This window comes from Ovis aries, chromosome 13 (genome assembly GCF_016772045.2).
Source record: "Ovis aries strain OAR_USU_Benz2616 breed Rambouillet chromosome 13, ARS-UI_Ramb_v3.0, whole genome shotgun sequence".
NCBI lineage: Eukaryota > Metazoa > Chordata > Mammalia > Artiodactyla > Bovidae > Ovis > Ovis aries.
Genome location: NC_056066.1, coordinates 57,161,752 through 57,173,748, shown reverse-complemented (window position 1 = coordinate 57,173,748; position 11,997 = coordinate 57,161,752). Strand labels below are relative to the sequence as shown.

At 50.7% G+C, this 11,997-nt stretch overlaps 1 protein-coding gene across 20 annotated transcripts in view; it reads left to right on the top strand.

Moving 5' to 3' along the window:
* The window catches only part of GNAS (GNAS complex locus), a 66,920-nt gene that overhangs the window by 45,783 nt on the left and 9,140 nt on the right, over positions 1–11,997 (top strand). For 4 of the 20 annotated variants that reach the window (XM_027977001.3, XM_060396961.1, XM_060396958.1 and 1 more), the window contains exons 2-3: positions 6,667–6,739; positions 9,693–9,737. In XM_027977001.3, the coding sequence (XP_027832802.1) occupies positions 6,667–6,739; positions 9,693–9,737 (118 nt within the window). Of the gene's footprint in view, positions 1–256; positions 448–2,614; positions 2,990–3,129; positions 3,335–6,666; positions 6,740–9,692; positions 9,738–11,997 lie in introns of those variants that run through there. The other 16 variants (XM_060396963.1, XM_060396962.1, XM_060396960.1 and 13 more) reach the window with 7 other exon arrangements.

The following is an 11,997-nucleotide window of genomic DNA, read 5'->3' as shown; positions in this document are numbered from 1 at the left end:
TCCGGCGCCCACCGCCTTGGGCGCCCCCGAGCCCCCCAGCGCCGCATCCCCCACGCCCCACGCCCACACCTGTGTGGACCCCCGCACCCGCCCGCACCCCCGGGGTGCGCGGCAGCCCGTTTGGGCATGTCCCCGGCGGGCCGATTTTTCGGCTTCCCCTTCGGTTTATAGGGGCCACCGCGGTGGGTCCGTCCTCTGAAGAGAGGCTGGGGCGTCATCGGGCCGCTTAGGAGCGCTGCTCTTCGGCTGCACTCTCAGTCGCGTCGGCACCGCGGAGCGGGCTGCGTCAGGTGGCCGGCCCGGCGCGCTGCTCGCTCGCTGGCTCTCTGGCTCCGGGCGGCGGCGCCGTGGCTGGAGCGAAGCCTCCCGGCGCGGGGCGGCGGCGGCGGGCGGCCGGCAGGCAGGCAGGCAGGCACTGCCTTGCGTGTGAGTGCACCTCACTCACATGTAAGTCCGGGGGCACCGTGGCCTCCCGCGGAAGTGCGAGTCGCCCGGCGCGGGGCAACAGCCACCGGGGCCGGGACAGGGCAGGGGCGCCCCGGCGCTACCGCCCTGCCCGAGCCTTCGGGGCACCCCCCAATTCTCTCTCTTCTCTTCTCTTTTCTCCATTGGCGTGCCCAAGAGCCTAACCAAGGAGCGCCTGAGGGTAACAGCAAACTCGTGCCATCGCGCCTTCTGCACTCTTTCTTTTTTGAGTTGTTTGACATTTCTTGGTGCTTTTTGATTTCTCGTATTGTTGGGTGCTTTTTGGTTTGTTCTTGCCCTTTTTTCGTTTGCTCATCCGTTTTGGCGCTAACTCTTAGGCAGCCAGCCCAGCAGCCCGGACGAAGCCCAGCAGCCCGGACGAAGCCCGGCAGCCGCGCTCCGCGGCCCCCGGGACAGAGCCGCGGGGATCGCAACAGACTCCCCCGACACGGGGCGCACGGGGTCCGGCCAGCCCGAGGCCGGGGGCAAACAGGGCGCCCGGGCCAGGCGAGAGCCAGGCACCCCGAGGTGGCCGAGCCGTCATGCTGAAGATGGCCATGAAACTCAAAGCTCGAGCTTTGGAGAGCGAGAGGAAGACAGCGTCGGCTGCGGCCGAGGTGGTTGCCGAAGCTGCGGCGGTGGCTGCAGCGCTGGCCGAGCAGCGCGCTTCTTGGAAGAAAGGGGTCGCCAAGAAGACCCCGAAGAAGTCGGAGCAAGAGGCGCCCGGCGAGAAGTTGCTGACCGAAAAGGAGCGGCGGAAGATGGAGAAGAAGCTGCTGGAGAAGAGAAGAAAAGAGGAGAAGGAGAAGGAGAAGGAGAGGAAGAAGCTGGAGAAGATGCAGAAGAAGATGAAGAAGAAGGGGCCAGAAGCCCAGGAGGAGGCCCGAGGCCCGGAGGCCGCCGCCGCAGCCGGCGCCGCCGCCGCCGTCGAGGGCGCCGCGGAGGGCGCCGCCGGGGTCGGCGTGGGCGCCGGCGCCGGGGCCACGAGTAGGATCTGGATTGAGTGGGACACGGACTCGAGTGACGAGGACGACGACTACGACGATGAGGACGACGACGACGACGACGACGACTACGACTACGACGACTTGTTCGACGCCCTGCGAGGCTTCAGGAGCGCTGTGTGGGGGTCCGGGCGGCTGGAGATGAGCGCGCTGAGCGCCCACCTGCCGCTGCTGACCTTCCTCGTCTTCTCCGTGCGCAACCCCGCGTGGGTGCTGGACTTTCTGCTGCACCCAAGCCCGGACGAGGGCCGCGGCTGCGGCTTCTTTTTCGGGGCGACCTGCTGCTTCCGAATGTTCCTGGGCTGCGCCTTCTTCTCCTTCGTGGGCGGCCCGGCCAAGCGCAGAAGACGAGGGCACTCCGGGGCCTCGGGTGCCTTTGGGTCCGGCCCTGGCGCCCGTCGCCGGGGGCGCGAGGAACGGCTCATCTAAGTCAGACCCTCGCCCCCACCCCCAGACACCACCATCGCTGTGTAGTGTGGAGTTTTATTGAGTATTTGTGTATGTGTGTTTGGACACATTTTCCTTTTCGGTTGCTCTGTCCTTTGGTTCGTGCTCGCCTCGCTTTTTCCACACTTCCCTGCTCTCTAGCTCTCTCTATGTCTCTCACTTCTTTTCGAAAATTTTCCTAAGTCCGGGCTCTGGCTCGCACTCCCTCCCCTTCCGCCCACCCCGGCCCCTCGGCGGCGCCCGCGGGAGGGGAGGGGGGCGCTCGGCCTTGGGGGCCGCAGGGCGACGCGGCCCGGGGGGGGGGGGGTGGAGCGTTGGCGTCGTGCGAGGGGTCGTCACCGGCTCGGAGACGCCCCCTCTCCCCCCGGGGACCGGCCCCACTTGGGGCCCAAGCCAGTGGGGGGGCGAGGGGGCGTCTCCCGGGCCAGTCCCGTCCCGGGCCGGACGCGGGCGGAGGGACCCCCCCCTCCCCGGGTACCCGGGGGGGGGGCGCCTCCCTCCACCAGCTCCCGCCCTCCCCGCCGCCGCGGCCGCTCCTCATCCCTCCTCCTCCTCCTCCTTCCACCCCCCTCGCCGCCGCCGCCTCCGCCTCCCCCCGCCTCCCCCCGCCTCCCCCCCGCCCGCCGCGGAGCTCTGGGTCGGGGCGGCGGCGGGGCTCCGGCCGAGGCAATAAGAGCGGCGGCGGCGGCAGCGGCGGCAGCAGCTCCCGCAGCTCCGTCTCAGGTCCGCCTCGCTCCGCGGCGGCCATCAGACCCCTGGGCTCAGGCTCGAGGGGCTGGGAGCCGCGCGTTCCGCTCGGGCACAGCGACACCGCCCTCCCCGCGCGCTCCTCCCCGAGGAGCCGAGTCCGCGCCCGGCCCGCCCGCCCGGCGCTGCCCCGGCCCTCTCGGCCCGCGTGAGGCCGCCCGCGCCCGGCCCCGCCGCCGCCGCCGCCATGGGCTGTCTCGGAAACAGCAAGACCGAGGACCAGCGCAACGAGGAGAAGGCGCAGCGCGAGGCCAACAAGAAGATCGAGAAGCAGCTGCAGAAGGACAAGCAGGTCTACCGGGCCACGCACCGTCTGCTGCTGCTGGGTAAGGGCGGGGCGGGGGGCGCCGGCCCCGGCCCGGCCCGGCCCGGAGGGGCCCCTCGGGGCGCCCCGCAGGCCGCGCGCGCCGAGCCCGCCCCCCGCCCCGGGTGCGCGCTCCCGAGCCCGCCGCCCGCCCGCGGGCTCAGCCTCCGGGGGGCGAGGCCGGAAGGGGGACCCCGGGGCGCCATTCGGCCGGGCGGGGGCCTGAAATGGGGCTGGGGGCCGTGGCGACGCGGGCGCGGGGCTCCCTGCCCTGGCCGCCCGCTCCCGGTCCCTCTCCCGTCCTCCCCGCGCCCTCCCCTCTCTCTCTCTCTCTCCCCGCGAGGCCTACACGGCGCCGGGGCTTCGGGTGCGTGTTGGGGAGGGGGAGGGGGAGTCCCACAGGGCTCGGGAGACTGCGACAAAAAGAGGGTTTCGGGGACAGGAAACGGGGTGGCGGGCCACGGGAGGGGGACCCGCCTCCGTGGGGTGTGTGATTTGTCGGGAGAGGGACAGGGAAAAAGCCAGCCAGCAGGGGAGAGGCGGGGGGACGCCGCGGTGGCGGAGGGGGCCTCGTCGAGGGGAGGTTCGGCGGGGGAAGTGGCCGCGGAGAGTGGGGGGGGGTGGGTGACATCAGCCCCTCGGAAGGGCTCCGGGTGGTAAAGGTGGTGCAGCGAGGGGGAGGGGGGCGCGGGCGAGTCGTGGCGCCGGAGCCGAGGGGGGGGCGGGGGGCGGGAGGAGGCTGCGCGGCGGCCGCTGGGCGCGACTTGGTGCGTTTGGGGCAGGACACTCTGTGTGCGCGGAGCAGACGTGTCCCGGGCCGGGCCGGGCCGTGGAAGGAAGCGAAGGAGAATCGAATAAAATAAGGCCGAAAAAAAAAAAATGGAGTTAGTACGCTGAAGTGCCCAGTGAAGCCAAATGACACGTCATTTTACAGTATGACCTTTTTTTCCCCTTCCAGATATGCAGGCTTTTTGAAAAGCACAGAAGAGAATTAATTGTAGCAGCTGCCGCCCACCCCCCCCTCGCAGCAGCGCCCCCCCCCCCATAAACCATTAGCACACACACATTTTCCTGTTAGTCGGCCACATTGAGAGCGCTTTGTGAAAAAAAGGAAAAAAAAAAAAGACATGCACAAATCAAAACTGGAAAATGACATTTGTCTGTAAATGGCTTCTTGGTCTGGAAATGGCGTTTTTTTTTTTTTTTTTTTTGTCCTTTTCAAGGTGGGGTGGGGGGGAGAATCCAGCGCACATGAAGGAAAAGACTTTTTTTCCAGGTGGAAGGAGAGGAGAATACATGAATTAGTTGTTTGTCAAGTGACATTTGGTTGTTTGGTTTTGGGTTTTCTCTTTTGATTGCGGTTTTTCCTCTTTGGCAAAAAAAAAAGAAAAAAAAAGGCGTGGGGGGGGCTGTTAACTCTAAGGAGATGGCCTTTCCCCCATTTTTCTTAAAGGTGCTAATTTGAAAAATAAATAAAAGAAGCATAAAAGAAATTGTTGAAATGACCAGAAGAATTACACAAGCATTAATTAGTATGGAAGTTTTCCATTTCCTCACTAATTTGGCTATCTGAGTGAATTTGCTAGGTTAAGACCTAGTTCAGGGTCACATATCAACAAAAGAGCTTGATTAAAAAGAATAAAATGTAAAGGGCTGTTTTTCCGTTGTGGTGGCGTCTCCTTTGCTTTTGGGGGACGGGTCATGTCTTTGTTCTCCTGGGTCCAGATATATGTAAAGCAGAAAATTAAGTGAAAATAAGTCTCTTTGGTGTTTATGCATTTGCAATTACAGTAATTAAATGGTACATATGTTGAGCTGTTGTCAGAAACTTCTAAAGGTGGAATTATGGTGTGTGAATATTAATTGCGTATAATTTGATTTCAAAGTATAAGCCTAGAAAAGTCTAGAATCTTTCCTAGGAACACTCTTGCTATCTGAATAATTTAAAACAAGTGTGATGCAAATGGTACCTTAAATTTCTGACACCTTTGCACAGTGATCATAGTCTCCCCTTAATTTGAGACTGTTAACTCTGAATGCACCTGGCATCACTAGGCTAACCTGCCCCAGGGGTCCTAGTCCCATTATCATAAAAAGCCTCTGGCATGGGGCTCTGCAGCCCGGGTCAGTGCCATGCGTTTTACATCTTTAAATGGTGATTCTCACTGAGTGATGCCCCTTATCCAAAAAAAGAGTAAACATCATGATGCCCTTTTTAAAAAAAGAGGATCCTCTTTTTTAATTTAATGGAATAAAATTTGAATTACAGGGCCACAAAAGATCTTGCAGTAGTTTTTCAGTTTCTCTGATTTCCTAAATGTGGAAACTGAGGCACAGACCTCTGCATGTAAAAGAGAGGTGCTACGAATTTTAACACGAAATAAGAATATTGGAGATTCTGATTAATATTATGTATTCTCTTCAATAGTACTATTAATATTTTAATTTGTGAGAGTTAGGCTCATTAAGACAGAATGTTTGCTTTGAAATCAATGTTTCTGTGGAAACTAATTTTAACTTTTTACAGATATTGATTACAGCCTTGTGAAAAGGCAAAAGGAGGAGGAATGCTTTGCTCTCTGGGCAGTAAAACAAAACAATAAAAAGTGAAGAGGGGCTACAAAACCACATAGGTTTGTGTGGGAGGGGGACAAAAATTGTCCACTCAGGATTATTTGTTGGACAGAGTATCCATTTACGGAGGCCGAGAAACTAGCAATCCTCCTCCTAGCTTGGTGGAACTATGTTTTTTCCCATAAAATACATGTTTTTACAAATTTAAGGTGATTTCAAATGGGGCATACGCCCTTTTTCTAGCTCTGTTAGTCGTGAAGGGCTTGGAATCATTGAAAATTCCATCGTTTTCAGGAATATTTCCCCTTATGATTAAAGTCTTGTCCTTTTTAACATGTTATTAATAGGGTTTCAAGCACTATATTTAAATATTTTTCAAGAAGACAGCAAATCGATGGTCTTTCATCTCCCCCCCACCCCCAAATGGTTATTATATCCAGAGAGTTTACCATAGAAAAATAAAGTTTGCAGTAAAAGGGGGGAGGAGTGTGGAGAAGTGGATCAAATGGCATATTGTGGGGCTAAGGGGGTGACTTTTAAGTAGCCCAGGGGACAAGAACCCTGCAGACAAAACAGCTACTTTGAGAAAATGTTGGAGAGCTGCTGCGTCAGTTTAGATCTGGGGGCGCCTTAGGGGGTCTGGGCATTGTCTGTGAACCCTGAGGTATTTTAACCATGAAACAGCTGACAAAGAATTATGTGCCCATATACATTAAGGTGTACATTTTTACCAGTGAATGCTCGTAGTTCAGAGATCCAGTTTCATAGTTATAACTGTAATTTTCCTACCTCCCCCCACCATGACAAAATTGCATCATTCTTTGTGTGCCCACCCCACAAATTTTAAAACAACTAAAAACACCTAAACAAACCAAAACCTTTAATTCTTGTTTGTTGTTCTGATGGTGAAATACTGCAGGTACACACAAAGTTGGATGTTTATTTCATTTTTTCTGCGTCGAAATGTCAAGGAAATTTACACGTCTCTTATTTTGCTTGTGTTTTGCGTGTTGCTTCTATGGAGAAAACAGCAGTAGTGTCTCTCTCTCTCTCCCTCTCTCTCCTCCCTGCCCAAAGTGTGTAAAATGCCTCTTTCTTAACCTGAGACTTACTTTCATTTTCTAGGTGCTGGAGAATCTGGTAAAAGCACCATTGTGAAGCAAATGAGGATCCTGCATGTTAATGGGTTTAATGGAGAGTAAGTGTCAAATCTTTACCAAGGGCACGATCAGAGTATCACATTTTATACTAACCTTTAGGAAGTTTAGGTAGCTTTTAGGGGCTGGGCAGCCAATGTCCGCTTAATTTTTTCAGCCTACATTTCAGGAAAGAGCTCTTTAGGGGCTCTTTTCCTCCTTTTTTACTCTTTGGTGCAGCAACAAACAGTAATAGTTATAAAGCCCCTGCGTTGGCCCCGTGACAGGTCTGCGGTAGGTTTTGGTGCAGTGGGTCTCCAACGTGGCTAACACCGGCCCTGGCCATCCCTTTGCCTGGCCAAGCTGACCACTGCAGAGCTGGTCCCCACCCCTAGCACATTTCAGCGCAATGCACCAGTGCAGGATGTTTTAAACTATTAGGGAAACATTGTTTCAATAATAATCTCACATAAAACAAAGTGGGAAGAGTCAGCCCTTGTTAGTAATTCTTCATCCCGCCCCCGACTGTGGAATTATCATGGGCAAATCATCATTTCCCTTTTTAAAAATCGATGATCTTGCCTAAAGAAAAGAAAAAGATATTTAAATGATAGAAAGGCTGGGAGTTAGGTACTTCTGGCCAGACCTAGGAGCACTTTTGCCTTTGAAAAGTCCTTCAAGGCATCTTGCTTTAGGACAATGTGACAATACCGCAGTGAGAATAAAGATGAAAAGAGAGAGTGCATATATGAACATGTAAACTATAGGAGAAGAATGCAAATAAGCGGCAGAGGTTTCCCCAGACCCACCTCTACTTTCACGGGGGTGGGAGGGCTGGTAAGGGTCGTCAACCTGACAAACACTTGCAGGCACTAGTTTGCAGTTAACTAATTGGTTAGCAATCCTATTCCTTTTCTTAAACCTGGGTTCAATTTAAAATTGCATTCCCCTTTAGTTTCCAAAGGGGAGGCTGAGTCAGGGGCATAGTTTTAATTCAGTTATGCACCAACCCTTCCCTCCAACGAACTAATAAAGACCAGTTACTGTCTCCTACTGTGCACTACACAGGGGGAAACAGAGATGAATTTTATCACCTATTAGAAGTAAAAGAACTGCAGGAGGCAGCTCTTTATTGGAAAATTCTAGAATTTCTTAGACCAAATAATCATGGAGGGGGAAGGTAGAGAACAGGATGACATCATCCATACAAATGGACATTTAGTTTAGAATGCTTTCTAAGTTTAAAATTCAGAGGGATGAGCTCTTTTACCAGTTTTATGAATGGCTCTCCCGATGAGTTAATAGTATGCAAGTACATGTTGATTAAGTCACCTTCACATGTCACAAATCAATTCTGAAATTCTTAATTTGACACACCTTTCAGTAAAGCCTTGCCACCAAAGACTGCTGTCTGTCAATTAAAAAGCCTGAAATAGGCTTTTTGCTGTGATTTTGTAATTTAAAGAAAAATCTTGCATAATTTTCCCCCCAGCAACTTTCCGGGGAGTGCTGCTTCAGGAGGCTTGTTAAGCAAAAATAATTTGACCATGTCCCCTCTAGATAAATATTTTGATTAAAACTGGATGTGGCCTGCATTTTTAAAAGGATGCAGAGCCACTGTTTACCTTAGCTCAGGTCCAATAGAAGATAGGACATCCTTGAAATAATTCACTTAAAGTTTTATTACTCTGTGGATTGCCGTAAAATTTTTTAATTTTTAGAGAAAAGTTTCTCCCCCCTAAGTGAACCTGTCTGTAAAGCAGACGAGGCATTTAAACCAGCACTTCTCTTTTCTGGGTTGTTGGGTTTTTTTTTGCACCCCCGCCCCCCGAAAGAGGAAGAGACATTCCCAGTTTGCCTGTTTGTAGAGGAAACCATAGGTAATCTCTGAGGATGTTAAATTTAGCCTGTGAAAGTGACATACAGGGGAATTCTTTATGTGAGCCTAGAAACCTTATTTTTATCTCATACAAATGAGCCTCCTTTTTTCTTTTTCCTCGCTGCGGTATTGCAACAAAGGCAGTTTCCTTCTCCACTAGGAATTCCCTGCCAAGTGAGGACATCCGTCCACCCAAGGGGATTCTGTGTAGTGGCTCAGGGTCTCTGCCTCCTTGCTCCGTAAACGTGCGCTTTGTCAGGGCTGGGCTGAGCTATTACATTTGCCTTAACTGTCCGCAGACTGCTGTGCCAAGTACCTCTGCAGAGTAACCGTGGCATATTAATCTGACCTTCACAAATACAGAGGTCAAATGCGGATTTTCCTAACTCAACGCTAGCTAACTGTTTGGGGTTGGGGGGGAGTGCCATTAACACTGGATGAGCTAATAAGCTAATCAATTACAAGACCTGGTAGACAGCTTAAGCCATCCTGTCCCTCCCACCTTTAAGGAGGAGTTCCTGCCAATCACGAAGATTGGGTTTGGGGAGGGAGGGGCTTGGTGGTAGTGGGTTTTATTCTTTTAATCTTTTTTTTTTGCTGTGTGCCTCACAGTCCAGGCACACTTTTAATTGATGACAATTTGTGGGAACAGTTACATAGAAATAAAAACATACGTAGCTGCCCAAGTTCAAGAAGGGAGGAAATTAATAATGCACCAGAAAGTCACGGGCCGAAAATCATGGACCTATGTGTATTCAGTACAACACGGCGACTGAGGTCTGGAACCATCAGGGGCCTTTCACGCTGCTATATTCTCCAAAGAACTGTGAGATAAATCACTGCGTTAGCTCCCTGATGCATGTACATTTAGTGAAAGCACAAGAAAATAATTATCCGTCCCTCCTGTACCTGACGGAAGTCTCCAGAGGGTTCTGCTAATGCTGCAGTGAAGGTGTGGAATTCTTCCCTCCATGGCCTGCAGTCTCAGTAGACGTGCCAATTTAGCCAGGAAGGCGACCTAAGAATGAACGGGAGGATGGCGGCCGTTTGTTTAGGAATGTAGGGAGGCTGTGTGGGGTTTTTGTGAAATTGCGGTGCCTTGCAGATTAGGTGAGCTTTCAATCTCTCTTTAAAAGGGGCGGCGAAGAGGACCCGCAGGCTGCAAGGAGCAACAGCGATGGGTAGGAACATTCAAAAACAGAAAAACTTTTCACACACACACACCTGACAAACACAAAGCTCATACTGGGAAACAGGACACAGAGACCCGGGAAGAAAACCAAAATCATTTAAGGCCATCAGCCATCTTGGTATATACATTTGCAAACAACACAATTTCTTGTCATTTCAGAGCAAGTGAAGTGCAAAACAATTTTTTTTTTTTTTTTTTTTGCCATCCTTAAGGTATAGTTAGATTCAGCTGGGGGAAAGCTGTAGCGTTCAGCATTAAGACGGTCAATTTAGGATTTCAAACATAGACGGTTTCTATCCCCCACCCCCAGCTCTCCATTTGAATTGGCTACTTGTTTTAAAAACTGGCTACTTGTTTTTAAAACTACTAAATTCTGTCTACCCTGTGGCTGGTCTGATGTTAAGATTTCAGACCTCTTTGGGGGGAAAAAAAAAATCTTTTTATCTCTATTAAAATACGTGGTGCCGCACCGTCCTTAATTGGGCGGGGGGAGATAAATGCTTGGCACCTTGAGGAGGAGGGAGGTCATTATTGAGAATGATCTCGAAAAGTCTCTGGTCTTTTTAAAATTGTCATTTTATCCAGTGGACAGGAAATTAATGATGGCCTCCATCTTTTTCCATTCATTATCAAATTATTTTTTTTCCTTCACTTCCTGCATCCGCACTGCCCATCACACTCATGCACACGTACATACACGCATGCCAGGTAACCCTCTCCAAGCACTGCTCTGCGTATTCAGCATGCAGTGAGGGAGCAGGTCTTTGTCCTGAGAACATGCAGAGCCAACTGACCTAGCCTAGGGCACCTCAAAAATAGCTTCTGTGGCTTGGGAGGGGAGGGGCAAAGGAGATGGGGGTCGGGACCAAGTAACTGACACATGTTTGTTCATCTGTTTTTTTTAGACTATATAACCCCTAGATGATGGCTTCAATTTCTCATCTTCCCGGCTATGTCCTATCACACTTTGCATGCTGGAATTGCCCGTCTTAGGAACTTCTAATAAGAATACTATTCTGTTGTGGGGGGTGGGGGGATGGGGCCCCAACACCTAACCTCTAAAGATAACTGAAAAAAAATTAAAAAAAAAAAAAAAAAAAACAAAAAGCAAAAAAAAAGTAATCCCTAATTGACAAATACATAGTGTATCAACCACCCAAAGCATCTACATAAACAGTGATTGACAGCTTACTGTACCAAAAGTTGGCATTTGGGAGCTGTGACCCCTCTCTATTGAACCACCTCCCTATTGAACCACCACCTGTATACTTCCTAGATGCTATGCTAGATCCCTGACTGAACCCTACTAATACCTACTAACAGCCTGCTCTTCTATCTGTGACTCTGTTCTACAAGTTAAAACTTAAGTATTAACAAATGTGATAAATAAAAATTCTCTGCATGTCTCAGCAATCCCTGTATCTTGCGTCTGTCTTCTGTCTTTCTTCTTTCGTCTGTCTGCCCACCAAAAGAAAAAAAGCATAAAGATAAAAAGGTATAGAAGTCAGTATACAACATAGCCTTCCCCTAACACTTGGAGGAGGGGGTGGCCATCTCTTAAAATTTGAACCCAGCATATAAAGCAGCCGTGATCTCAGGCTTTATATATTCTGCGGGTAGCGGGGAGGGGGGGGGTTACAAAATCCAACAGTACTTCCAGCCCCCACTTTTCATCCATCCGAATTCTGTATGTAGTTGATATACATTTTGGCTTTCATTACTTCAAAAACATATGAGGAACTTTATCAGAGGCTGTCACAATCAATGTTAAATTCATTAATCGATAGTAAAAGTTATGATAAACCTGCCAACCCCCAGTATAATATCTCCATCTACATAGTAATTGCTTCAATGGAGGAATTTTTGTTTTAGTATTACACACCCGAATTAGATTTCAGATTTCTATTTTAGCTGTTTTATACTTGATATACTCCCACACCTATTCACATACGTAGATGAATACTGAGCACATTCTCAGAATATCCGTATTTAAGACTGGAAGTTTTCCAATTACCATACTACTACTTAGACCAAAATATCAACCTGAATGAAAGAACCAGGTTTCTGGAAATAACTTTTCTCTTGCTTTGGGCTCATTTGGGCATTAATACCCAGACATACATGATTTTAACTGTTGTGGGACCTTAAAACCAAAGCTCCAAGGCGCTCATTACCATGGAAATGGAGCTTCTTTCTAATGAATGGGAATGAGACTGTCTTGTGGGGTTTTAACTTTGAATTTCTGTGTG